The sequence below is a fragment of the Buteo buteo genome, chromosome 9 (genome assembly GCF_964188355.1).
Source record: "Buteo buteo chromosome 9, bButBut1.hap1.1, whole genome shotgun sequence".
NCBI lineage: Eukaryota > Metazoa > Chordata > Aves > Accipitriformes > Accipitridae > Buteo > Buteo buteo.
Window position 1 is genome coordinate 10169907 of NC_134179.1, and position 24404 is coordinate 10194310.

At 36.0% G+C, this 24404-nt stretch overlaps 1 protein-coding gene across 3 annotated transcripts in view; it reads right to left on the reverse strand.

Moving 5' to 3' along the window:
* Positions 1-1836: 1836 nt before the first annotated feature.
* The window catches only part of PSME4 (proteasome activator subunit 4), a 71996-nt gene continuing 49428 nt past the window's right edge, over positions 1837-24404 (reverse strand). For all 3 annotated transcript variants that reach the window (XM_075035341.1, XM_075035339.1, XM_075035340.1), the window contains 20 exons: positions 22884-23093; positions 22055-22191; positions 21681-21734; positions 20703-20832; positions 20021-20102; positions 19280-19433; positions 18688-18757; positions 17815-17940; positions 17321-17473; positions 16453-16557; positions 15502-15593; positions 14978-15109; positions 14103-14311; positions 13712-13797; positions 12621-12749; positions 11400-11555; positions 6648-6810; positions 5211-5344; positions 4089-4227; positions 1837-3442 (listed from right to left, as the gene is read on the reverse strand). In XM_075035341.1, the coding sequence (XP_074891442.1) occupies positions 4093-4227; positions 5211-5344; positions 6648-6810; positions 11400-11555; positions 12621-12749; positions 13712-13797; positions 14103-14311; positions 14978-15109; positions 15502-15593; positions 16453-16557; positions 17321-17473; positions 17815-17940; positions 18688-18757; positions 19280-19433; positions 20021-20102; positions 20703-20832; positions 21681-21734; positions 22055-22191; positions 22884-23093 (2457 nt within the window). In that variant the 3' untranslated portion in view covers positions 1837-3442; positions 4089-4092. The remainder of the gene's footprint in view (positions 3443-4088; positions 4228-5210; positions 5345-6647; positions 6811-11399; positions 11556-12620; positions 12750-13711; positions 13798-14102; positions 14312-14977; positions 15110-15501; positions 15594-16452; positions 16558-17320; positions 17474-17814; positions 17941-18687; positions 18758-19279; positions 19434-20020; positions 20103-20702; positions 20833-21680; positions 21735-22054; positions 22192-22883; positions 23094-24404) is intronic.

The following is a 24404-nucleotide window of genomic DNA, read 5'->3' on the forward strand; positions in this document are numbered from 1 at the left end:
CCTTTTTATATCTTACCAGATCATTGTGTTTTCCACAGCACAGGGGAAAAGGAAGCTGGAGTCTCTGCTGCAGGATTCCAGGAAGCCTGAAGCTGTGGAAGAAAGTGCGAGACTGAACAGAGTGTGGGATGCTGGGGATGCCTAACTGAAAAACTGACAGGAGACATCATCCGTGTGTACCAAGCACAGAACTCCCAGCAGCCTGGTAAAGAAGTAAAAAGGAAGAGAGGGCAGATACCTGGACATAAAAGGAATATTATCATAATATACCCCATCAGAAATAATGACTTTCATACCTTTTCCTCTTTCATTTAAGAAAAAAAAAATCCATATTCAGATTAGCTCAACTTGTTAATAACACAGTCCATCAATGTCCAGTCTGTGGTGCCACCCAAAAGCACAAGTTAGTCTTATTCACCCACTTGATAATTTTCTTATACTTTTTTATCAAAATAAGCATCATGTCTCTGCTGTGATTTCAGCAAGTTTTCACATGCACAAATATACCCACTTGGTTATGGAAATATGGGAGATCATTCCACTTAATACTCTAGCAAGATAGTCATTAAACAGTAAGTCACTGCAACTCGAGAAAAAAAAAAAAAAAAAACAAAAACCAAAACAACAACAACAACAACAACAACAAAACAAAAAAACCCAAAAAACCACCCCAAAACCCAGAACAACAGACGATTTCTGCCTTGCATCACTGCCATTCTTTGGTGCTTCAAACAGTGGTGGTCACTGAGATTAGTTGTGCAGACTGACTATGTGGTCACTAAGGCTATCAAGGCTACCAAAACATCTCCAAGATAGTTTTCCATCTCCCTTACTGTTCAAGGGGAAAAATTCTCTCTTCTCATGCTAGAAATGTCTCCCTCTCCAGACTGAGGTATTGCAGTTGATTCATCTCTAAGGCTTTAGGGAAGAGACAGCATAAGACATCAAAGTGATGGAAAGCTCAGAACTCATTACCTATGTACATTGCTTGGGGAAAGTTAGGGAATAAAAGTAGCAATGGAGTTGCGGTATTTGATGAAGAACTCAAAATTATTCCTACATTCTCAGAATAGGAGACTAACAATCTTTCACCCACAAAAAGTCAATTAGTACAAGTTTGTTCACACTACCACAGATATGTTTTATCCTATAGAACTGTACTTTGAATAGTTACTCTATTTTCTGGGCGATCTTTTTAGATGAAGTAATTTATTGCTGATTTATAAAAAGCTATTGTGAATTAATACCACCTACTTATTTGCCATTGTAGCTCTCACTACAGAATGATTCTCTACAGAGCACTGGATCCTCAACATTGCAACCAATTCCAGCTACACTTTGTCTATAGATATGTAAGAAAAGAAACTCCCCACTACAGTAAAAAGCAGCAGAACTGGATCCTATAGTTAGCTGCCCTTAGCATAGGCAAAATGGCACACATAATATCTGCTCCATCAGTTAATCAGCACACACATACTTTAAAGATGATCCTCTGCAGCAAATACTTCCCGTTACTTTTAAAGATTTTTTTAAGTCTATCAGCAAAACGTCCTCCAGTTCAAACTAGTTTGTCCAATTTTTAAGTGTACTCCTCAGAAGTTAGTAAGTTTTCTGGCAAGCCTCACCAGGTACAAGATACTTTTACGTAAATATAAGAGCTAGTTTCCCAACCCTTAGAACTAGATCTTCAATTATCCTTAAATGTTGCCTTAACTCACTCTAAATCCTACAATAAACACATGCCTCATACAAAAAGCTTAAAGGCACAGTAAATAACCTGAAGTTATAGTCTCAATATAAGAAATTTCTGCTTTAGAAATACAAAAAATGCAGATGTTACAAACAGTCCATTTATTGGGTCTTAAACTACGTACACAATTGAAATAATAATTTTGGCACTACGCTATACAGTGGTTACATCTGTGTGCTGACACTCATTAAATACTGCACCAGGAACACTGCTGTGCTTTGAAGTTTGGAATGAGTCACACACTCAGCAGGTAGATCACTTGAAATGTATCAGTGCTCCTGTAGGGTTGCATGAAAGTGGAAACACACACCAGTTTATGAATTATTTCAATGTACCTCACATTCTATGAGCTTATCACACCAAAATATGTGATGTCAGCATTTAGAGATGGCCACAAGTGTTGCATTAAAATCTGAATGAGACATAGTAATAATGATACAAGAAAACCAAAACAAAACCTCTGCTTCTCAGACATGAAGAGATATTCTGTTAAAGAAAATAATTTAAAAAACTAATAATGGCATTTGATTTGATACAAAAGCCAGAACTACTACCGTATTAACATCTAAGTATGAATCTTTACAAATTAATCTCACAATGGTGTTATGTAAAAGGTTGCAAACTGTACAATGTTTTGTCAACGCAATGCCTCTACAATTTATACAGTCTTTTACAACTATGTAACACATATTAAACATGTTGTTAAATAGCCAATAGATACCAGTCTCTGAACAAAGCTGCAGGCAAAAAAATACAGAGCTTCCACAATCTTCGAACAAGATATGCTTGCTCAAACAGTGACAATCTTTATGAGAATACGCTGTTAAAAATAGTCAGCCATTCAGTGCCTTTTCACACTGTGCATACATTTCATTCTGTGAATTCACCCATCACTTGATAGTCCATAATTTCATATCTGTGGGCTCTAATTATGTGGAAACACCCATAGTCCTTCACCCTTAAAAATATGCAGATAATCATAGATTTTTATTCCACACGTGGTCAAGCTATCTATGAAGACCTGGCCAGGCAGTAAGAGCTTTCACTCCCCATGTTTTGTCCAGCCATCATCTATACTGCACAGAGAAAATCAGCTATTTACATTTTGACAAGGAAGGTACAAAAAGGCAATCCTGCCCTGAGGTGGACTGAATGATACAGAGCCCGTCACCTGATGGGCACTCAAATCCAAGTAGTGAAAAATAAACTCTGAGAAAGATAGGTTCCTGGTATTGTATGCTGACTAGGTAACAAGTTGCATCAACAGAATTGGAGAGCTTCACTGAGAATATTCAGGCTTGCAGCACACTCTGGTTCTGCATATCTTTGATGTCAGAAACAGGTGGGAAGAAGGGTCAGAAAAAGAGGATAAGAAACGTGCAGTGTAAGTCACCGTGTGCAAGAAAGCAGAAACAAGACTGATGTGTAACGCAGGCCAATGAGAAGGGTCTTGCAGTAAACTCACAATCAGGCTCTGCAAGTACAGTTAGGAGGAGACTGTGGGGTTCCCACAGCTGCTCCCTGGGGAGGTGAAATGCTTTTTGAATAGAACCAGGTCTTTATGTTTGTATTTAAAAGTGACTTTGATTAGGCATCAGGACTTCCAACACAAAGTTTTCTACATGATAAATTTCTTTGAGTTTCCTTTATTTTGCAGAAAGGTTCCTACATCCTCATTTCTCCAGGAAAAACCTGAAAACAAAGAAGAAAGAATTCAAAACAGGATTATTGCTTCATGCTATTACCACAGAACAAAATGAAAATATAAACTAAAACTTCTCTTGGAATACTGTCAACAAAACATCACAATACAACAGAGATCAGAATCTTGTAGCATAACAGAGAAACTCTAGGAATGGATTAACTCTTTGGGGACATGCCTGCGTGAAGAGACCTGGTAGCAAAGCCATAACGTGGAATAGGGAAGAATTTGGGAGAAGTCACTCCCCATCATGAGATGTAGATGATCTACTGGACTGGGTGGTAGGCTAAAGTCCTCAGAGGCAAAAAGCAGTAAGTACCTTGCCTTTAGTCAAACTGCCAGGCATTAAACTGGCAGAAAATGGATGAAAGGAACATCAATATTCAAGAAAACAAGTCTAAGTGTCTTAGCAAAACACTAATGTAATACAGGGACACACAAAAAGATAGACAATATTTAATCAAAATAAATCTGTTCTTAGACAGACCACTAGAGGTGCAAGGGACTTGTATGTGGCTGTAGCATTTTCCCTGTGGTTAGGGATTCCTCCCTACTCTCCATGCTAGACTGGAGAGCTAGAGTGGATTTTGTAAGACTGACGTTTCTGTCAATTTATTTCAAAACAAATAATCTTACCTATCTATGCATAATAGCATGGTGAAACCAAGAGGTCAGTAAGCACTAGTAGCTGGTCATCCGTGAACTGCTGTTTATGCTCCTGCCAGTTGTCGTGATGGGTCCTCCGGAAATTTGACAGCGTTTTTTTCACAGTCATCTGCATAGCAGGCAATCAGTATTGCTCTGTATCAGTTATGGATTTAAGCTCCATGACAAAACAAACGTTGAATACAACAAAAATAACTGCTGAGTAGAGCAAAGTGTTCGAGCAGTTGCAAAAGTTAGAAGGGCTCTGGGGAATTCAGCCCAGTTCCCCAGTATTTTAATTTTTACAATTCTGGTTAGTCTTTTGAACAGTGTCACAACTCCAACATTCTTATAAAAAGGGTTTTTTGACCTACAATTCTGAGTTTGAAAAAATGAATAGATTCTTATAAAGTATAAGTGAATGCTTTTCCTCTTTTTCTTTTCCTTGGATATTTCAAACCAATAACTTGGGTCTCAAAACATAAGAGTTAATGAATCACATAAGGCGCATAGAAGAAACAAATCAGAGGAAAACTACCTTCTGTTATTAAAATAATTATCATTAAATTAACCAAAGAAAAGTTCAGTTTCTTGATTCAGTACAGCACACCACAGCAAAGTTTTTAAATCTATGGAATTCTTCAGCCATAAGCTCACTACCCTGGTTAAAACAGCAAAGGTCAACAAAACCAAATAGAGCAAAAAAAATAGAGTTAAAGGTAACTACTTCATTAAAAATTTGTTTCTAGGACTGCTTATAAAACCTTGTTTTAAACATTTCAGAGCGATTTTTTGGTTCAGGTTGGTATTTTCTAGAATGGCATGCACAAAAGTGACATTTTTAATTAAAAAATATTATTTCCTCATTATAGATAGAGTTCTTTCAGCTTTCAGTTTATGCTTGAAATTTGAAAGCAAGAACAGAACTACCACAAGAAATACTTAAAAGCAGTCCATGACTTAAAACTTATTTGGAACCATTTAATAAAAAGCAGCAGAAACTAAGTTTCTTAATAGGTTCTTATTTTTTTCAAGGAAAGGGGAACTAAGAATGTGTCAAGCATATTTTAGATGTGCTATATTGAATAGAAAAACAACATTAAGTATTTTTACCTCAATAGGCTGAGGATCATTAAGATGGGCACTGAGATCCATCAAGAGCTGTGGCATCCAGGTGGGTACGTCATACGGACTTGACAAAATACATGCACTAAGTCCTAGGACACCAGCATGGCGTTTAACCAAGTCTGCAATTGCAGGATATTAATTTACATTTAGCAAGGTGCAACTGTCTTCTCCAAAACATTCCTCAATGACACAGTCAAACTTATAACTGGTTATTAGTGAAAATAAGGCTTTTTTTAACTGATGGGAATGACTGAAGAGAGTTTTTATATTAACCAGAGATGATCTAATTAGAGTAACATACTAAACTAATATTGAGTTTTGACCCTGAATAAACAAAAAAACAAAACAAAACCAAAAACTGAACACACAAAACCAAACCCCTGCCACAGTAGAGAGATCTCTAGCTTCTACAGAAAACCAGATAGTTCTACAGACTATATAGTCAAATAAATTCACACAAGTCTATGGATCTCCAAATTGCTTCTGCTTTCCTACACAGAATCATAGATTCATTCTCTGATTCTATCTTTCATTTCTAATGGAAGAGTGTGTAAAAAAACATTAATCTGCAACTGCTGTATACTTTTAAACATTTCAAATGACCTTCCTTCTCTCAAAGAATCTTTCTCTCTACTCAATAAATAGCTCATGAACTACATCTCCACTGTTCCCTACTTCTGCCCTCAGACAATATGGAAACCCTGTCCTTCTGGGTCAAATGAATGTGACTCAGATGCACTAAGTGTTTGGTCAGAAGTCAAAGCTCCTAACTAAGGGGGGTTTTTTGTTCCGTTTTTGTGTGGGGGTGGGTGGGGGGGGTTGGGTTGGAGTGGGGTTTTTTAGAATAAAAACCCACACTGCTAACAAATAGAAGGTAAAGAGCAAAATCATGTTGTGGAAGCTAAGGAAGTTTATTCGCTGACGAAATAGCTATCCCTCATCATCTGCATTCTTAACTATGTGAACTGTGCACATGGGAAATAGAGAAATCTCTTCAGTGTTAATTCTGGAAAAGTAATAAATTAGTTCAACATAGGAATACATCATAAAAAACATTATTTGCTCTTTTGGTAGTAGTGTGTTCTTATTCATCATTTACGGTGTAAATCAAATTCTCGAAGCGCTTGACAAGGATTAGGATCTGCACTACATACAGAGAAACAGACAATAAGGTACATAAGGACAAGTGATTTGCCATTATGGTTCATGAATGCTTAGGAAGCAAAAAACATTCGCATGGGCAACAGGCCTTACGTTTCTCTGGGTATATGTTAATTTTCTAAATATTGCTTCACCACAGGACAAATCCTATTCCATCTGGAATGCTTGCAGAACAAGCATTTCAGTGTAGAAAAAAATATTTATTTCTTCCTAACCTGCTATCAACATGTATGGTTTTAGTCTCTGAAGCAATTTTCTTACCACCAGAAGGAATTGTATCCACCACTGAACCCAGGTCTCGCTTTCGTTTTTTCGGTAACCTCATCTTGCACAGCTGTTCAAAATGGGTCTGCATGGGCCCATCCATAGTGAGAAAATTGCACTGTAGCAGACCACTTAGTGTCGTAGCAGCCATTTCTCTCACCTACAAGCAGAGATAGTACATACCACAATTACTAAGCACACATGCACTGCAAGAAAGAGGTATTTATGCTATTCCTATCCTTTTAAGCACATCTAGCTAGGCCAAGTTACCAAACTGCCCAAGAAAAGTCTTTAGAGTATTATCCTGTTTTCTCATAGATCATAAATTACTACTAGTTTACTATATATGGCTCTTCACAAATTAATAAACATAGTAATATTGTAATATAGAACTACGTTCACATAATTTGTCATAAAGTGACCTACTACTCAAGCAAATACTGTAATTTAACTCCACCGTCAAGACATATATATCACAGACTAGATTAGCTTTAGAAAGTTTAAAAACAGACTTTGAATGAGAACAAGATGTGCCACCCCAAATAATCAACCCGCATTACAAAATTTGTAATAGTCTCTGTATTAACATCAGTTTTACCAAGAGAAAAAAAAAAAGGTACGTTCAAAAGCATTTAGTTTTCCCCCTCAAATGTGGGGACATTAGAATTGACAAAAGCTGAAGAGGTGGAAGGTATGTTCATGAGACAAAGCTGATTCCGCTCTACCCGTAGCACAAGAATTCTTTGAGAGACACAACAGATGCTGGATTAATAAGCAATGACAACTAACTTCAGTGGTTTATGGTCAACAATGCAGTTCTATAATGCTCCAGCATTATTTACTTTCTTGTCACGAGTACCAGTTCTTTTCACTACATGAATAAAAACAAGATTCCAGATTGGAAAAATATTCTTCTCTTCGGTAACACAGAAACCCCAAAGAACAAGGAGTTTTCACCTACTCGCCAAACCACTCAAAATATAGACCTCCTCTTCCATTCCCTTTAAAACAGCCACAACACATTGTTAGTGGATTACAAGTAGAGACAACGCAGTCACTTGCTTTTAAAAGCAAGTATAGCCCATCAGTATTACTCATTTATCTCATCTACTCAAAACTCCTAAAACCATAAAGTTATAGAACTGTAAGACCACATTTAAACTGGAGTCCCTCCAAAACTCGCTTCCACTTTCAATAATTACAGGCTGACAAAAACCTCCCAACATTTACAAACTTGAAAACCAAATCGACTTGATGAAACGCTGACAGCAGTCACCAGATTTTGGTAAGTACATACTGTTACACATAACTGTAAATGGAACATTTGTCTATCTGGAGTACAAACACCTACCAACACTCTGAATCCAGTGCAGCAGATTATAATAAATTATATCCTTGAACATAATGTTCTGAACCTCCACAAAGCAATAAGTATAGGTGCAAGTGCTGCAATAATTAAATGTAGTAAGTTAACAATAAGCTCCTGAGACTTCACTTAATTCTATTTAAATTTCTACAACATATTATTCAAACGTGATCTATTTTGTTAATAGCATAAAGAAGTACGAAGTGAAAGTCTGCCAGTATTGTTTATTAGCAATTTGTGAGTCTCTTAAGAACTAAGCTATTAAATGAAACATGATGTGCTAATGCAAGACCCAGAATAGAAAGAAGCTTGGCTGTAAAGTGAGCAAGCTCCCAAGTGAACTGTACTCATTTACATCACTATTCACTGTATTAAAACCACTTTCATTTCTAAATTAATAATCTAACTAAAAGGAACACTTTGCTGCAAGGAGCACCTAGAAGCAAAGCTTTTAAAATCATACATTAACAAGCTAATCATCTGACACTAAATAATTTACAGATCATCATACTCACATGATGACTTACAGAACATAAAAACTACAGAGGAGTAGCAGAGGAATACTCTTCCAATCAAGTATGGGGTTTGGTGGTTTGGGTTGGGTTTTTTTGGTCAGAATTGACTGACCAAGATCTACAAAACTGTAACAATATCAGAACAAAAACACTCAACAGCATAAGCAAAAGCTAACTGCGTACTTACAAGGGACTACCTATACAAAGAGAATATATTCCCATTATTGTAATACTGCAGTGTAATATGAAAAATGTTCATCAAGACATGAGTGCTATGTATTCTGTACACTGATCTGTAAAAATATAAACATATGAAGCATCTATCCAGATAGCTTTCTAGATCAAATTATGGCTGAGAAAACTGTGAAAAAGATGCTTTCAGATTAACTAGGCTATCACTTTAACCATAACTGCAGGCTGAATACAGCCATATTCACTTTTCCTCTACTTCTGACTGAGTAAATAGAACTATTTAGTGCAAAACATGCTTTCCCAAACTCAAATCATTCCTGCAGCGCTCTCCAACTGCCTTATATGACATGAAAATTGGACAAGATATTCAGTGGTGGTTATACTGCTGTACACAGAGACATTATTTTTCAGGACTGTTATATGTTTTCCCTTTATCAGCTGCAGGGTCACATTAGCTGTTACATTCATAGTACTCCATCAGCTCCATGACTACTCTGACTTTGAGAAGGAGAATTTCCCACAATATCATTTAAGTACAGGCTTCTTCAATTCTAGAAATCTGTGCTTAAAGTTGGATGCAGGAAACTTGCGTTCAGTAGAAGCTGGACTGTTCTATGACCCGCGTTCACTTTGTATTGCAGTCATATTGCCATTTGACATTCAGCGTGGTTATTTGACTTTGTCATTTGCCAAGGTTTGTTGCAATGATTTTATGAAAAAATATGAAGTCACCATGAAGTTTGAGAACGGTAATTCTAGCCCTATTAGAAGTGCAAACTGTAGATTAAAACAAAGAACAAGATGGGCTGGATCATTAGGTCTGGCACCTTTGTATCAAGATAAGCAAAAAAAAAAAGTATTTTTAAATCCAAGAACCAAAATCTCAGCTCTACAGCATAAAGACACCGAATACTAGTTAAAACTAGGGATTCTCATCTTAAAAATCCAGCATTAAAAAAAAATACATAGGAATTACTCTGCAAGATACTGTATCTTGCCAATTATTATCAAGAAAGAACAAGACTACTTTTCAAAGAAAAGTGAAAGCTTCCACGGTAACAACATGATCATAAGTGATTATTAACATAGATAAGCTTTTTTGATTTGCATCTCTGTAGTGCAGAGGAATACTTTTGTACATTTAAAATAACTAGATAAATGGTATTAAAGTGAATAAAAGGCATTTTTCAAAATTATGTGAGATTATGAGGTAAGTGCTCTGACATCTAGAGTTGCAAGCTGTTGCTTTCCAGTTCACTATAACAAATAGTGACACGAAAGACAGGAGAGAGCTCATCTCAAGACTGAAATTGGCATGGTTGGGTGAGTAGTCTAAGTGCCATTCTTTAGAAACTGTAATATCAAAACTTTTAAGCCAGAAACTTTAATTTGTATATTCAAATTATTTCCAATTCACTGTTCACAAAAGCAAGCTTCACATCTTGGGTATAACTACTGTTTTAAATGTAGCTTCAGGAAGACCTAAACCAGGATCTTTGTTTTGGCAGAAGGGTATCACACTTCAGAATCTTCTCTTTCTTCTAGAAAGAAAAAAACATCCAGGCACCCAAAAGTAGGATTTAATTGATATTTGTCAACAGCACAAAAAACAGTGACAATGCTGGCACAGGGGAAATGGAACAGACCAGAGGTTAACGCTAAAGATTCTTCACTGTGCTTGAACATGATCAAACATATTTAAATTCACATCATTTAATACAAGCCTCCAGTTTTGTGAATTAGTGATACAGAATAAAGTACTTCTGTGATTTTTCCCCAGCTTTTGGAAGCCTGACAAACAAGACTCAATGATTTACATCGGGCACCTTTTTTTTTTTCCCCCTGAGAACAAGCTTATGATCCCAATAGCACTTCTAAGAGAAAACTGTGCATTCATACACAGATCTTCAACAGTATGCATGTACCGCAGCCAAGATTTTGGATTTTATCTCCCGCCATTTGTATATACTGAAGTATCGCTAGCTCAAGAGATGCACAAAAACTTGTCAGACTGACGAGTAAGCTTACAAACTATTATCTCTTTGAAATATGTAACACCATCAGTAAAACCAGCATCTGCTAGACAAATTCTGTCCTATTATGCATGCATCTTTCACAAAACTTAGGAAAAGCTACTTATAACTAAAGAAATACTTCCTTAGTGAGCTGGATGTATTAAAAAGCCCTTATTTTTGTCATTAATAAGCTGATATAATTAAATGGGAATCAGACCTATAGAATAATAAATAGTGGTTTTATATAGTTTTCACACAGGAATGCATTTTACCTTGTTGGAAGTTGAATTTGCTACCAACATCCATGCTAATATTTATAATAAAATGATAATATCCCTATTTCAGCTGTACTTAAACCAAGAATGAAACAAAACAATATTCCATTCTGTTGAAAAAGTAGGAACAATGGAACTTCAGAAAATACTTCATTAGTGATTTTTAAAACAGCTGTTTTCCTGGAATGGAATATTAGAAGAAAAAAATGGAATCTGAAAGAAATAAAACTTATAAAGCTGATTATATTTTCAAAATAAGAAGAATGCTAAGCTAGAAATAAGTGCTGTATTAATTTACAACCAGTAGCTTTTTCATAAAACTTGACAAGGACAAGAAACCAGTCATGTGAAACAAAGCTTTTCAGAAAAAGAAAGGTATTACTTGCCTCAAGCTGTTCATCTTCCAGGAGTTTTATAACCAGCCATCTAATGTCATTGACTGCTTCTTCATTGTTGAGAAAGATAAAGAGATTGTAGAACACCATGGTCTGGAGGTAGGTTAATATGGTATACCTAGCATGCCAGGAATTGCTTCTTGCTGTCTACAAGTATAAATAAGTACGTGAAAGCAAGAATGTGAAAGAAAGCAGCTACCTGATGTAAAGCTAGCAATATTTAAGAAAAAGCTTTTGGGGACAGTTGCAAATAACTTCCCTTATGCAGATTTTTTTTTTTCATACACTCTTAATTTCCAAAGCATGCAATTATTATTTAGACAATAAATTATTACAGGCTTAAGTTCCAAAGCATACTGTTATTTAACAAATACCTAATACTGTAAAAGACAAAGTAGGCAAGTTTCTCCCTTTAATTCATTCCCAACAGCCATCATAAGGCAGATAAAAATAAACCAGAAATTCTGTTCTGCTTGAGTATATATATTCTATACAACAGATTTGGAAAGCCAAGGGGCTTTTTTTGAGTTCCTTTACTTTGACCTCCATGTGCTTATGGAAGTCCAAATTATTGAAAGCATCAGGCATGGGCGCAGCCTGGCTTGCAACACTGCAGATACTATTTTGGCTGTGTGTACAGCTTACGCCAATATGGCTTACACCAGCAATAGGTAGTTTTACCATTGTAAATCAGTTTTGAATGACTAGAGAGAAAAAAAAAGGCATTTTTTGCATGACAAATTGTCAACAGAATGAACTATTCAATTCAAGAGTGCATTTTCATTTGTGGTGTTTTTCAGAAAGCAGTAGTACAGTTGATAAGTATACTGTAAAACTATAAAAAGGCAGAGATTCAAGGGCAGTTCTTTATATGACGAGTCATTTTGAAACAGGATTTTGAATTGTTATGCTCATGAGGAGACACATTTGGCTTAAATTGATCTACTACTGAACCAAATTTTAACTTATTAAAATAATGTATTTTAATAAGAAATTGAACAAGTTGTTTAAATGTTTGGAAGTAGGAAACAAGATACATTTACTGTTTCTAAGAATTTTTTAAACCACTTATAATAAACTTTTTTCTTTCACCTCTAAGAAAATCAGTATTTGATTCTCTTCAAGTCACAACTATTGTGTAATCTTTAAAAAAAAAAAAGCACAGAGTGCATCAGATAACAAGAAGCTTTAAGCTATTTACATTATACGCACTTGTTTTAGCACCTGAAGTACCAAAGGCACTTGCTGAGGATACAGCAAACCCTGAGACATTAACGACAAACACATCTTAGCATCTCTTTTGAGCTCATCATAGCTATTGTCATTTTCTACCGGTGCAATCTACAGAACAAGGTAAGAGAGGGAAAAAAAATAAAAGGCTAATGTTAGTAAATATGCATTGCTAACAGCAAAATCCTGAAAGTTTAGTGTCATGAAAGGACAGTTGTCTAGGAGAAATACAATCAATATAATGCTGAAAGATTAAGTTAACTAGGAAAAACAATCAATATAACCTTAAAATATTCTCAGCAATAAGCTGTGGAAAAAAATGAGTAAAATCAAGAGATCTTTATTCCTTGCACCATATATTACTTACCTAAACAGTATGGCTAGTCTAAAGCTCTTAAGGAGGACTAAATCGGTGCCATTAAGACTTTGATTCCCCATTGCAATTTTTTTGGTATCAAACCCAATTAATTTAATATCTTAGATGTAAGTCCAAAACGGAGAGAAAGCTTTATCAGTATTTCAAGTTCACTTTCACCTGAGTAAACCTTTATTTTGTGGTCATGTACATTATTGTTGGTTAATCGACTGATGTTCATATCAAGTAAGACATATGCTTTGGAGATTGCAAATATATATTTTTTCGGACAAGTAGCACTGAATGATGCAGCTTCATAAAAGAATACCAGGATTAGAGGTGCCAGGAAAAACAAGAGAAGCACCACAATTCAAGAAGAATTGTATAATCATGGAACAAAAGAAAACAACTAAAGATAAGTATCAGAATAGAAACAAAACACACTCATTCATGAATTAAACACTTTTCGCCCCCCAAGTTACACATGTACAGGGCATTCACCTAGAAATCATTATTGTCAGGAAACCATTTAATAGGCTAGATTACCAGCTGTAAACATACATAAGCACAAAAATAAAATTGGGCCTCTTCGGTATGCCTGTTTTTTATTACCATTATAGGTTTTGTTTTTATTTATAAAGTCCTTTCTAACTTTTGTTTACATATAGAGTCCCTTTTTAATCAAACGTAACTAATAAAGGAGCATTAAAGCATATACCTTGAAAAATAAGGGTAAAAGCTGGAGTTGCTCTGTGACAGCTGTAGAGAAGGACCGCCCTGCACTTGCCATCAGCCACTTCAGAACTGTTTTTATAAAGAGAAATGATCACTGATTAAGAAGATAAAAACCCAGCAATAATCCCAAAACAAGTTATAGACTAAATTTATTCCAAGAATCACTTGTGAGATTTTCAGAGTGGACCTATACTGGTAGTTAAGTTTGACCCTGTAAAGGTGACTTTATAAACCTCAACCCTGAAACAACAGATAGCTTGCTACACGGTTTCTCCTCTCAGATCTGTGCTGCATTGCAACTGTATTATTTGCAGACCTCAATCATCATGTCCTAAAATATCCCCCCCATTTCTTAACCTCATTAAGCAACTCACTAGTTTTCAAGAGTTTAATGCCCTGAGTTCGCTCATCTTGTTCACCAACTCCATTCTCCTCCATAACATGATTCTGAATTTCTTCATCTACTTCCATGAGGGGTTTAAGATTTTCAAGTATCCGGGTAGTAAATTCATGGACACGAGGAGATTTAGTCGCAGCAGTATTTGGCAAGGAAACATCTATCATGAATATGTAGGTCAGAACACTAAAAAAGCAAAGAAAGCAAGCAAGAATACACAGTCAGCATGACTACTATCTACAGAACATAGCTAAAAGTGATCTGAGATCAATTTGTTGAACTTTGAAGTTTAATACTTACAGAAAGTTTCCTCTTATCTTCACTTCAAAGTTATTTAAAACCAAATGTTTTTCAAATATCCTCTTTGTAGACATTTGAATCAAGCAGAGTTAGACAATCACTAAGCTACAACCCCCCTCTCCTCCAAACAGATCTGCAACTAGTTTTTAAGTCACTAAAATGCTCTCTAAAGGACTCCCTGTAAATTTATGGCTTATTAGGGCTTAGACACAGTAAGTTTGGGTTGTAGTGTTGTTTTTGATGTTGGGGGGGGGGGGCTTTTTTGAGGGTTTGAGGCAGGGGGGCAGGTTGTTTGTTTGTTGGGGGTTTTAAGAGCTTTAGGCATATCATATATAAACATAACAGGCCATATACAATAAAAGACAAAAATACAAAAGTCATCTGAAGTTTCTGAAGCAAGTCTGTTAACAATAATTTATCTGATGTCTATTAACCAATATTAACGCACAGAAACAAGCAGTCACCACTTCAGTGTAATTATTTAGATACTCAATTACCCCCCCAAAATTAAGAGGAAAAAAAACCCCAAGAACTGCAGAGGAGAACACTGACCTTCCTATTCTCTCTCGGACATTTTTGTAAACTTGCGTAAGCTTAGGTTCCAAGTACTTCAGCAGTCTGTGCAACAGCTCTGGTACTCTCCATTCTTGCTGTGCAAGGCCACCTTGCAGTACATAAAGTCGACTAGGAATCAGAACAACTTAACTTTAGTCATACAAAATTGTTCCTGCCTTCCCCAGCACCCCCCCAAGCCTTGTTTTGGTATGTTTTGTGTGTGTCAATGCATAAAAGTGTCTGCATGAGTTGCATGCAAAGATGGGTAAAAATTACAGAATGAAACAACAGCACTGCTGCTATGCCAGTACCAAACTTTCACATTCTGTTAACTAGATTTAATTACATTAAAAAAATAACAACAAAGAAACTGCCACTGTGTGGGGAAAGCTAATTGGAAAGCAGCGCTTTTGTTCCCTGCTTCTACAAGCCAGCTGGCACAATATGCTTTCAATACATTTTATCCATGCTTTATTTCCTTCTTTATTCAGCCACAATAAAACAGTTAAAATTAATTTTACCATGCATCTACAAATGATCCTCCTTCACCACTCAATGGAGATTCCAACAGCAATTCAAATAACCAGTGCAGTTTCCTAGGATCTCTGCTCTCCTGAAAATAAAGGGATATCAGATATATAAGCAAATAGGGCATTTTTTAAAAGTAAATAATGTATAAACAAGGACAGTTTTGACAGAATTTCTTTGCATCCCTCGGGTTTATTCTATTAAGCAAGTGCAAAGTTAAAGATCTTTTCACAATGAACCTCAATAGGAGAAAAAGCCAATGAAACTACACACATTTTTAATTATTTGGTAAATACAACGGTAGGAATAGAAGGAATTTCAGCTTCATTTTTGACATATATGAAAAATCATGTCTGAATTTTGCTAATTAATTGCCAGGGTTCTGACTGACAAACTATGCTGAATTTTGCCGAGTGATTTCAAAGAATTACTGATCCAAGATATTTGTGGCCTATCCTTTACCCTGCTTCTCAGACACCACAACTCCCCAGTCCACCACAGTGTACAGAAATCTTACTGTATGTTAGAAGATAACCTGAGACTTAATTTTCACAGCATAATGCTAAGCTGCACACGTTTAAAGCAAGAATAAATGTGTAATTTGAGTGCAAAAACTCCCACGAAAATTGAACACATTGCAAGCATACACAACAACATCACCCACTAACCTTATACAGCTTTTTAAAAATATTTAAAAAGAAAACTAAGGCTTTATTTCCTTTCTAAAATGTTATATTTGTCTGCAAAAGGCAGAAGGGAATAAAATTTCCAGAAAAGCTATGAGATGTTAAATGGAAGTTATTTTTATACTGTATTTACAGTTCTCATTTTTAGCTGATAAAATATACCCAAATACCTCTGTTCATAAGGCTCTTATTTACATATTATCTGTAAAACTTGACCATCTGGATATAGCTTTACAAGACTAAAAATGGGGTACTTACACAGGAGGTTGCTATGCATGTGCCCCAGTCATTATACGTTTCCACTGTAATGTTGGATAAAGCTGTTCGAAGCAATGGACAGAGAAGCTTCCAAAGTTTTTCCACCTGCTCAGCAAAAAGACAAAAGACAAGATTTGTCTATTCAAGAACAAAATGGCTGTCTAACCTCTATGAAGCCAAATCCTTAAAACTTTTCAAATCGTGGAAGAACAATACTGATTCTGGAAGCAGCTACAATACGCTACTTAAAAAAGGAAATAAATACTATCAGAGGTTAAGATTTCAGGAATCATTTTAATTTTTTTTACAAGGTGTTTAGAAATACTGTGGACTATATATGCACCATTTTCATGGTGATTTAAGTACAATTGTATCAGAGACTGCATACACTTTGCTTTTGGTAGGATAGCAGTTTTGTATACCCCAAGGACTCCCCCCCCCCCCCCGATTTTACAATTTCTTTTTTTTTTTCATTAAGGAACTGATTCTCCCAGAATTATTTTTCAGCACAGAAATTCATTTAAAGACAATCTAGGCAGCTAGGTCTAGACTAAAGATGTGGTAGTCCGAGGTGGACATAAGCACTAATTCCAACTGGAAATTACAAACCATGTCAGCTTTGCTATCTCTTTACCAGCAAACTGTTCTTAGTTTTAATCTTGAAGCATTTTACTAACACCTAGTATTATATAGGCACCAAACCAAGCTATGAATTGTGCTCAAAGTCTGGCAATGAAGCACATTTTCCAGTCCTTTCTTGGACATAGGTGACACATTAAAAGCCTTCAACTTCATGCATTTAATTTGTTTAATAATTCAAACTTATTCCTTAACTTCCCTGAATCACTCAAAAATACTACTTCAGCACCTTCTCAAATGTCCAGTGTTTAGAACCTCTTATTAAGCCAGCTATAATTTCAGCTACACATCTCTGGGTGCTTTCATGGGAGTCTGCCACAAGTTGTTCTAAATGGGGCTGAAGAACTGGCAAGAAGGCATCATCAAAGTTTCTGAAAAGGCCCTGTAAAACAAGATGTGAAAGTGTCTTCAGTAGTTATCCAACTAAACCAGAAGAACATAAGATTGTGAAGCACTTGAGATTTGAATATCCAGGAAGTTAAATTACTTTGCTTTCGTAGCAGAATTATATACAAGTGTCCTATGTACTTTTATATTACTTTAAATGTGTTTCCCTTAGTAGTTAATCAGAAAATAGGATTAATAGTATTAATCATAGCAGCATACCTTTAAAAAAATCAACATTTTGCAACAGTGGGAGATAAGCCACATAGTGTGTGGCTCTTCCACACTTTGATAACTACCTACAAAATAGAAGCAATTTAGTTATTGAACTCTAGTTACCTTGAAGAGGCAAAATCTGCGAGGATTAAATTTGTCTTTTCCTTTTCTGTCTTCTAAAGACAAAAATTTTATTAACTGCTCAACAAACTTGGGATCAGAAAAGTGATCATATATAATTTGTTCTGCCTGTAAGAGGAAAAAAAATTAAGAATTAGCTTTGAGGTGCTTGATTGTCACAGTGATACCTGAAGCTTTCCAAGTCCCATTTTTCATTTTAATTCTATTTTTGGCAAAAATCATGCTTTAGTTATCTATTTCCCCTTCATTTTATAGGGCATACTGGGTAGTGTTTTGCCAGACTCCTGATTTTTTTTTTCATTAATGACCTTGTATTGTCTTTCCTTTCACTAGCACAACCCCTACAAAGTAGTCATTCCCACTGTCATTAATTACCTTGTTCTAAACTCTGATAAAGATTTGAAAGGAAACAAGAAAGTGCTCATTAATACAATTATTCCATGATCACTAACAAAGAAGCTGCAATACATTAAAATAGTAATTTCTTCTTGTATGCTAACAAAGTAAGTATGAAAACAAAGTAGAAAAATATGACTAAAAATGTCTTGTGGGGATCTAGGTTTCAGAATAGTTATCACTTATTGCTTGTTAAAAACATGATTATATCCACACAGCCATGAAACTGCATAGTTGAGTTCAATCTCCAGCTTGGTTTGCAATCAAGTAAAACAAATCTGTTTACACACATTTTATATAAGCACTCTCTAAATGGCAAGCAATACTTAAAGTAAGAGAGAAAAGGGAATTTGAGCTGCACATTATCTCCACAGTAATCTGTGGACAATATTAAAAAAAAGAAAGGAGGAAAAGTAGTATTAAAAAACCCACACAACTGAAACACACTGAAACCCTTACCTCTGTCAGCTCATCTCTCCTTCGCCCAAGCTTTGGTTGATGTTCAACTGGAGCATAAACTGTCATAGTTCTGAATATTAAAAAAAAAAAAATACAGTAACACGTTTCAAAATAAAATAAAGCTTATGATTATTTTCTATATTCTCTATATTAAATAGGATTTAGCATCAACTCCAAAGGAGCGAAAATTAAAATTTAAAGCAAAAAAATTAAGTCTGTTATTACAAAGGTTTTGCTACAGCAAGCAATCCAGAATTATTAGTGATCAAATACTCTGCATACTTCACAACAATATAATTTTCAAGCATGCATACTTCATTTTAAAACCAGCAGATAAATAGCTATATAAAATATGTGTCTATAGTACCCACAAAACCCAAAGAGAAACAGGTAGGAAACAAATACTTAAAAAAAAAACCAAACCGACAACGCCCCGTCCCGTCCCGCAAAACCCGCCCAGAAGTGGTACAACAAGCAAGAGGCACAAAGGATGAAATTAAAAAAATTAAACCTAACAAACATTATTTAAGTTTCCCACAGGGTTTTTTCTGCTGACTCTCACAATTCTATCTTAATGCTTAATGATACTCACTGAGGCCAGGTATAATATCCCCAGTGCGTTTTCTCCACAAAACAACATGACTCCCAAGCTTCCTTAGTCTTTGGTAAACTCTGACTGTCATAGTGCAGCCACTGGTTATCCGGTCTGTCCCCAGCCTGAATGCTGGAAGGCTTAGGGTTTCCACCTGGTTAAAGAGGAATTTATACTTGCTCAATCAAGCTTGCTCATTAACAGTCCCAGCAAATGTTATGACTTACTTTTAACAAAAGATTCTAAAGAGCTTTTGTCTCCCTCAGCCCAATCAAATCTGTACAGAGATTTGCCCTAGGAAATTAAAAGTAACACTAACAGTAATAGAAGAGATTCCTTTAGTAATTTATATAATGTGCCATTTGAAATGATTAAAAAAAGAATAAAAAGGAAATACACATATTATTCTCACAAATTATAAGGCTTTCTGAAAGGAGAATGACCATATCTCTCTGAAGTTCTAACTCACTTCAAATAAGTGAAATAAGTGAAAGCTTAATACACAGTTGCACATGTAACACTGTTTAAAAACAAAAAAACCAAACAAAACAAAACAAAAACCCAAAAAACCAAACAACTGAAAAATGACCGACTGTATTGCCTATTTTGTTTGCTTTGGACATTAACAACCAGAGAGAAGTGAAAAGCTTATGATTCTATGTTTAATTTAACCAGAAATATATGCTTTTAAAAAAAATTTAGGCTGAATGTAAGACATTTCTCACATTAAATAAAACTTACTTATTTCATAAGGGCAGATGGGCACTTTCTTGTGTGTTCTCTTAAGCTGCTTAAGAATACCAGCCACAGCTGAGATGGCCACCTAAAAGAAAAAAAATCAGCATTAATGTACCCATTCCATACACTTACCTCCAAAAGGATGTGTCTAATCATCTCGTCACAGACACATTTTAAGCCAGCTACTCGGTGCCCTAAAAAGCCAGTGAACATTACAGTGAACTTTGTCACCCCAGTGGCTGATACTTCCCATAAAGAAGTAAATCTCACTCATTTCAGGGGATACAGGACATGACTTAAGTGTGACCTTTATAGCCCAGAAAAACCTCCCCACTAATCATTTTCAGGAAAAAAAGGAGGTGGCCATTACTCACTGAGGCAACAAGCAGAATGAAAGGTACAAATAAAACACATAAGTCTGCAAAAGAATTCTGAAGTGAATAAAAATTAATAGGTACATTCCAAGTTTTCACAGTTTACAGACTTTACACCATATGTCACGGCTACAGCACTGCCAAGACTGTCATCTTCTTGGATTAGGAACTTTTGTACACACACATGGCTGGAAGGGCGAGAAGGAATGTACACCTCAGCTTTTGTGTTTTATCACAGCAAAACACCACAAACATCTGACCTAAACCCCAATGAGCAGCAAAACAAAAAGATATAATTATGTTGGTTTTACCTTACGAACTACAATTGCATCATGGTTGAGACACTGCACAAAAAATTTTATGGCACGAACAGGCAGTATCCTATCATCCCTCAGGAGCAGAGACAGAAAACCAATACTTATGTGCTCGAACTTCCAGGGACTAAAAAAAAAAAAAAAGAAAGAAAGAAAAAAACCAACCATAACACTCAAAATATTCAAAACAGACAGTAAGGAGCATAGTTGCATGTACTGTTTTTGCACAGAAATGATTATACGTATTAAGATTATGTAAGTACGTTTGCACTAACATAAGTAATGTTCTATGCCACTGCTATAGTCAACAAGCTTAACTGTCATTTAGGGAAACCTCCAGTGTTCTGGGAACACACAAGTGCAATCAAACATATTCAATTAACGGTGCCTTTTTGATCTTGACATTTCAATGTAAAACACAGACCTATAGGGATATTCTTTTAATGTTTTTAAACAGAAATATTATGCTACCAATTAAAATCTATTTGGACGCCAGTATTATGCAGACAGAACCAGAGCTTTTTTCCCAGAACAAAAAAATATTAAAAAAATACAACAGGTCAAACTAATTAACGAGAAAGCTTAACACCTTATATTAACAAATCAAGCTCCCAGTGAAAAGAAATTCATGACTCATTCAATTCTTTACCTAGAAGACAGTAATGCAAGATTCCCCTATATTGGCCTTAATTTTCCTGTTCGGGCAAGGCGAATCCATAAACAAAAGCATGAGGACGTCCAGAAATTCAATTTCTGCAGATACTTTTGCAAAAGCCCTCCAAGAAGCTAGCTAAAATACATTTTATGCAAGACTGCTACTGACATACTGCTTTAAGACAATCACCTTGAGAGTGGAAAAATATTACTCAATTCTGGTCATGCTAACTGCACTTCTTGATGCAATTGGTATTTATTCATGTAGTCGCCTCCAATCCACCCCCAAAAAAATTCTCATGCACAGAAAGGGAGACTTACAGATTTCGTTGTTCCACACAGTCCAGCAGCATGTTGACCAAATTTTCATAGTTTCTGAGGGAAAAAGAGGAAATCATCAACGAGACAATACTGAGAGAACCATTTAAAAAAATTGTAACAGTGCCTCAACAAAAGGTGGGTTAAGGCAATGCAGTAAACACAGCACCAACTGGCAGGGCAGGGAAGAGGAAAGAAGGAAATATGAGTGTAGAGGAGAGAGGCTGCCAAGTCAAGAGAGAAGACACACCACAACAATTCTTGGGCATTCTGAATTTGTTGAACTTAAGATTTAGTTTAGTAATTTTGGATTATTACATTTAATGTACAGTAAATATTAGACAGTATAAGCTGGTGTTCAGGGAAGTTTAACTTACCGCAGAGCCTCAGCATTCTTCTCTTTCTGTCGCTGAATTCCTAACTGAATTTCTTCTGAACGAAGACCTGTGAAGTTTGAACCTGGATGTTCCGATTTTTGCAGCATAACAGCTATCTCAATGCATTTCTCTGGAACCTATTGACAGAGAATGCAAAGAGTTGGGACTGAGCAGCAACTTAGAAGCTTTCAATGTTTGTTTCTGTTTTGAAATTAGCAGAGTGCAGAATTTCCTGTCTACATAGACAAGTCTGTGAAGAAGCAGGGAAGACAGCTGTTGTGCTCACACAGCAGAATTATCTCTCGAAGTACATGTTTTATTCTATTTTAAAATAAAGGTAAAGACAAACTTTAGTATTTCATTAAGCATGAAAATGGTTTAAAAAAATATTTTTATTGATTAGCACTCATTCTTTAAAGTACCATGCCATTTATCCCACTAATTAGGCAAGAGGCAGTTGTGTAATGAGTGATGTGTGTTAGCACAGTGGGATGACACTACAAATACTGACAATGTTAATTTGATGACATTGTCCTACCAACACACATCTTCATACCTGATCAGCATGACCCATGCTAATTAACACTGAGAGGCAACTTAAACTTCCCTTGTGTAACAGGCTTCCTTAGAGGTTAACAAAAAGTTACAAATTCCAATAGTATTACAGGAAGCTCTGTTACTTTGGTCTCAAGAATACATGTCTACATTCCTCCATAACAGAAAGCAGAATGCTAACACTAACTCCAACAATATACATGAGTCTCAAGCATTTACGTAATCAAATGCTCTCAGAATCCAAGACATTAATACCAAGCAATCTGTCACTTACTGCAAAATCCAATCCAATTGTTTCATACTGCCTATGGATTTTTTCTGCTAGGTCATCAAAGAGTCTAACTATGGACGGTTTTTCCAAGGACATAGCTTTGCTAAGACCAGAAGAAACAATTGCTGGCCACGTCTGTGCAATACAATCCCAATCATGAAGATTTGCCAAACATACTCCACTGTGATTTCCAAGTAGACAATATAAGGCACCCTGTAAAATGAAAGATCTAATTTTAGAAAACTAAAGCATTGTTCATATATAAGTGCTATCTATCCACGTAAGTGATATCTATCTACATAAGCATGCACCCACACAGAATAAAAATTAATCTTCACATTACCAAATCATTAAAATGTACCATAAACATTCAGCTACGTGGCCTCATTGTCAAAATACTGAAGATTTTTCACAGAATCCTCTTCATGCTAAAGAGCCGTTTTAATAAGATTGGAAGTCCTGCCAATTAATTTATCCACAGAACGGCTGATTTCTGAATTAAATTATAAGGGAGATTATTCAGTGATCAAGTACCACACCTGGCCTTTCTGTGAACTTATTCATGTTTGGGCTGCAGGCAAATAATAATGCTGTTAACTAGGCATCTGAAATGACACCAACTGAACAGGATGTGGGTAACTACTGGACAGGACACAACAAACTGGTGAACATGACAGGTGATTGTGTGAGAAGCTGACGAGTTACACACAGTGAAACAAAGGGGGGTTGGATTTCACGGGTGATTAAGTGGTAGTTATGGGGAAATGTGAAAGGAAACCTTGGGGACCTTTTGGAGAGCAGAGTCTCACAAGAAAAACACTGCCTAGGTAACCACATCAGTAATATCATATAGGCTAAGACTGCCTGGTAGCAATATCAGAAATACCAAATTCAGGTATGGTAGCAAATGCTCTAAGTGTAGCAAAACTGGGACCATTTGGGAAAAATTAACTAGGCGTGGGTTGTGTATCTGGAAAGAGACAGGGACAGAGAAAGGGAGGTACAAGGATGGCAGAAAAAAATAATAAGAAACAAGAAAAGGGATAATAGGATATGCAAACAAAGTAATCATGTGCTGTCTGATAGCCCCTGTCAGGGAGCTGGAGCAGGATAGTAAACCATAGCTGTTATTCTGACCATAGGACAAGAGTCCAACTTGCCTCTGTGGCCAGGAGGACTGAGGGGGGTGCAGACGAAGGAGGTGAGTGTGATGCATTCAAACACCTGGACAAATAGGTTGCATCCTGGCATCACTGAGTCAGCACCATTTCTAGGCCTGACAGCATCAGCAATTATCCACCACTTCATAACAAAACCCACCTGATTTAGTATAACTTTTTTGGGTGATCAACTTTTTGTCCAGTTCACGCTATTTTCTTGTACTGCTACAGCTGACAGAACAGCTTAATGAGTTTTACCACCTTGGACTATAGCTTCTCAATTTCCATTTCATAATTTAAGTGTTAACATTTTCGTAATATCCAAATACACAATGAAATGAGGAACATATATAAACACAAAATT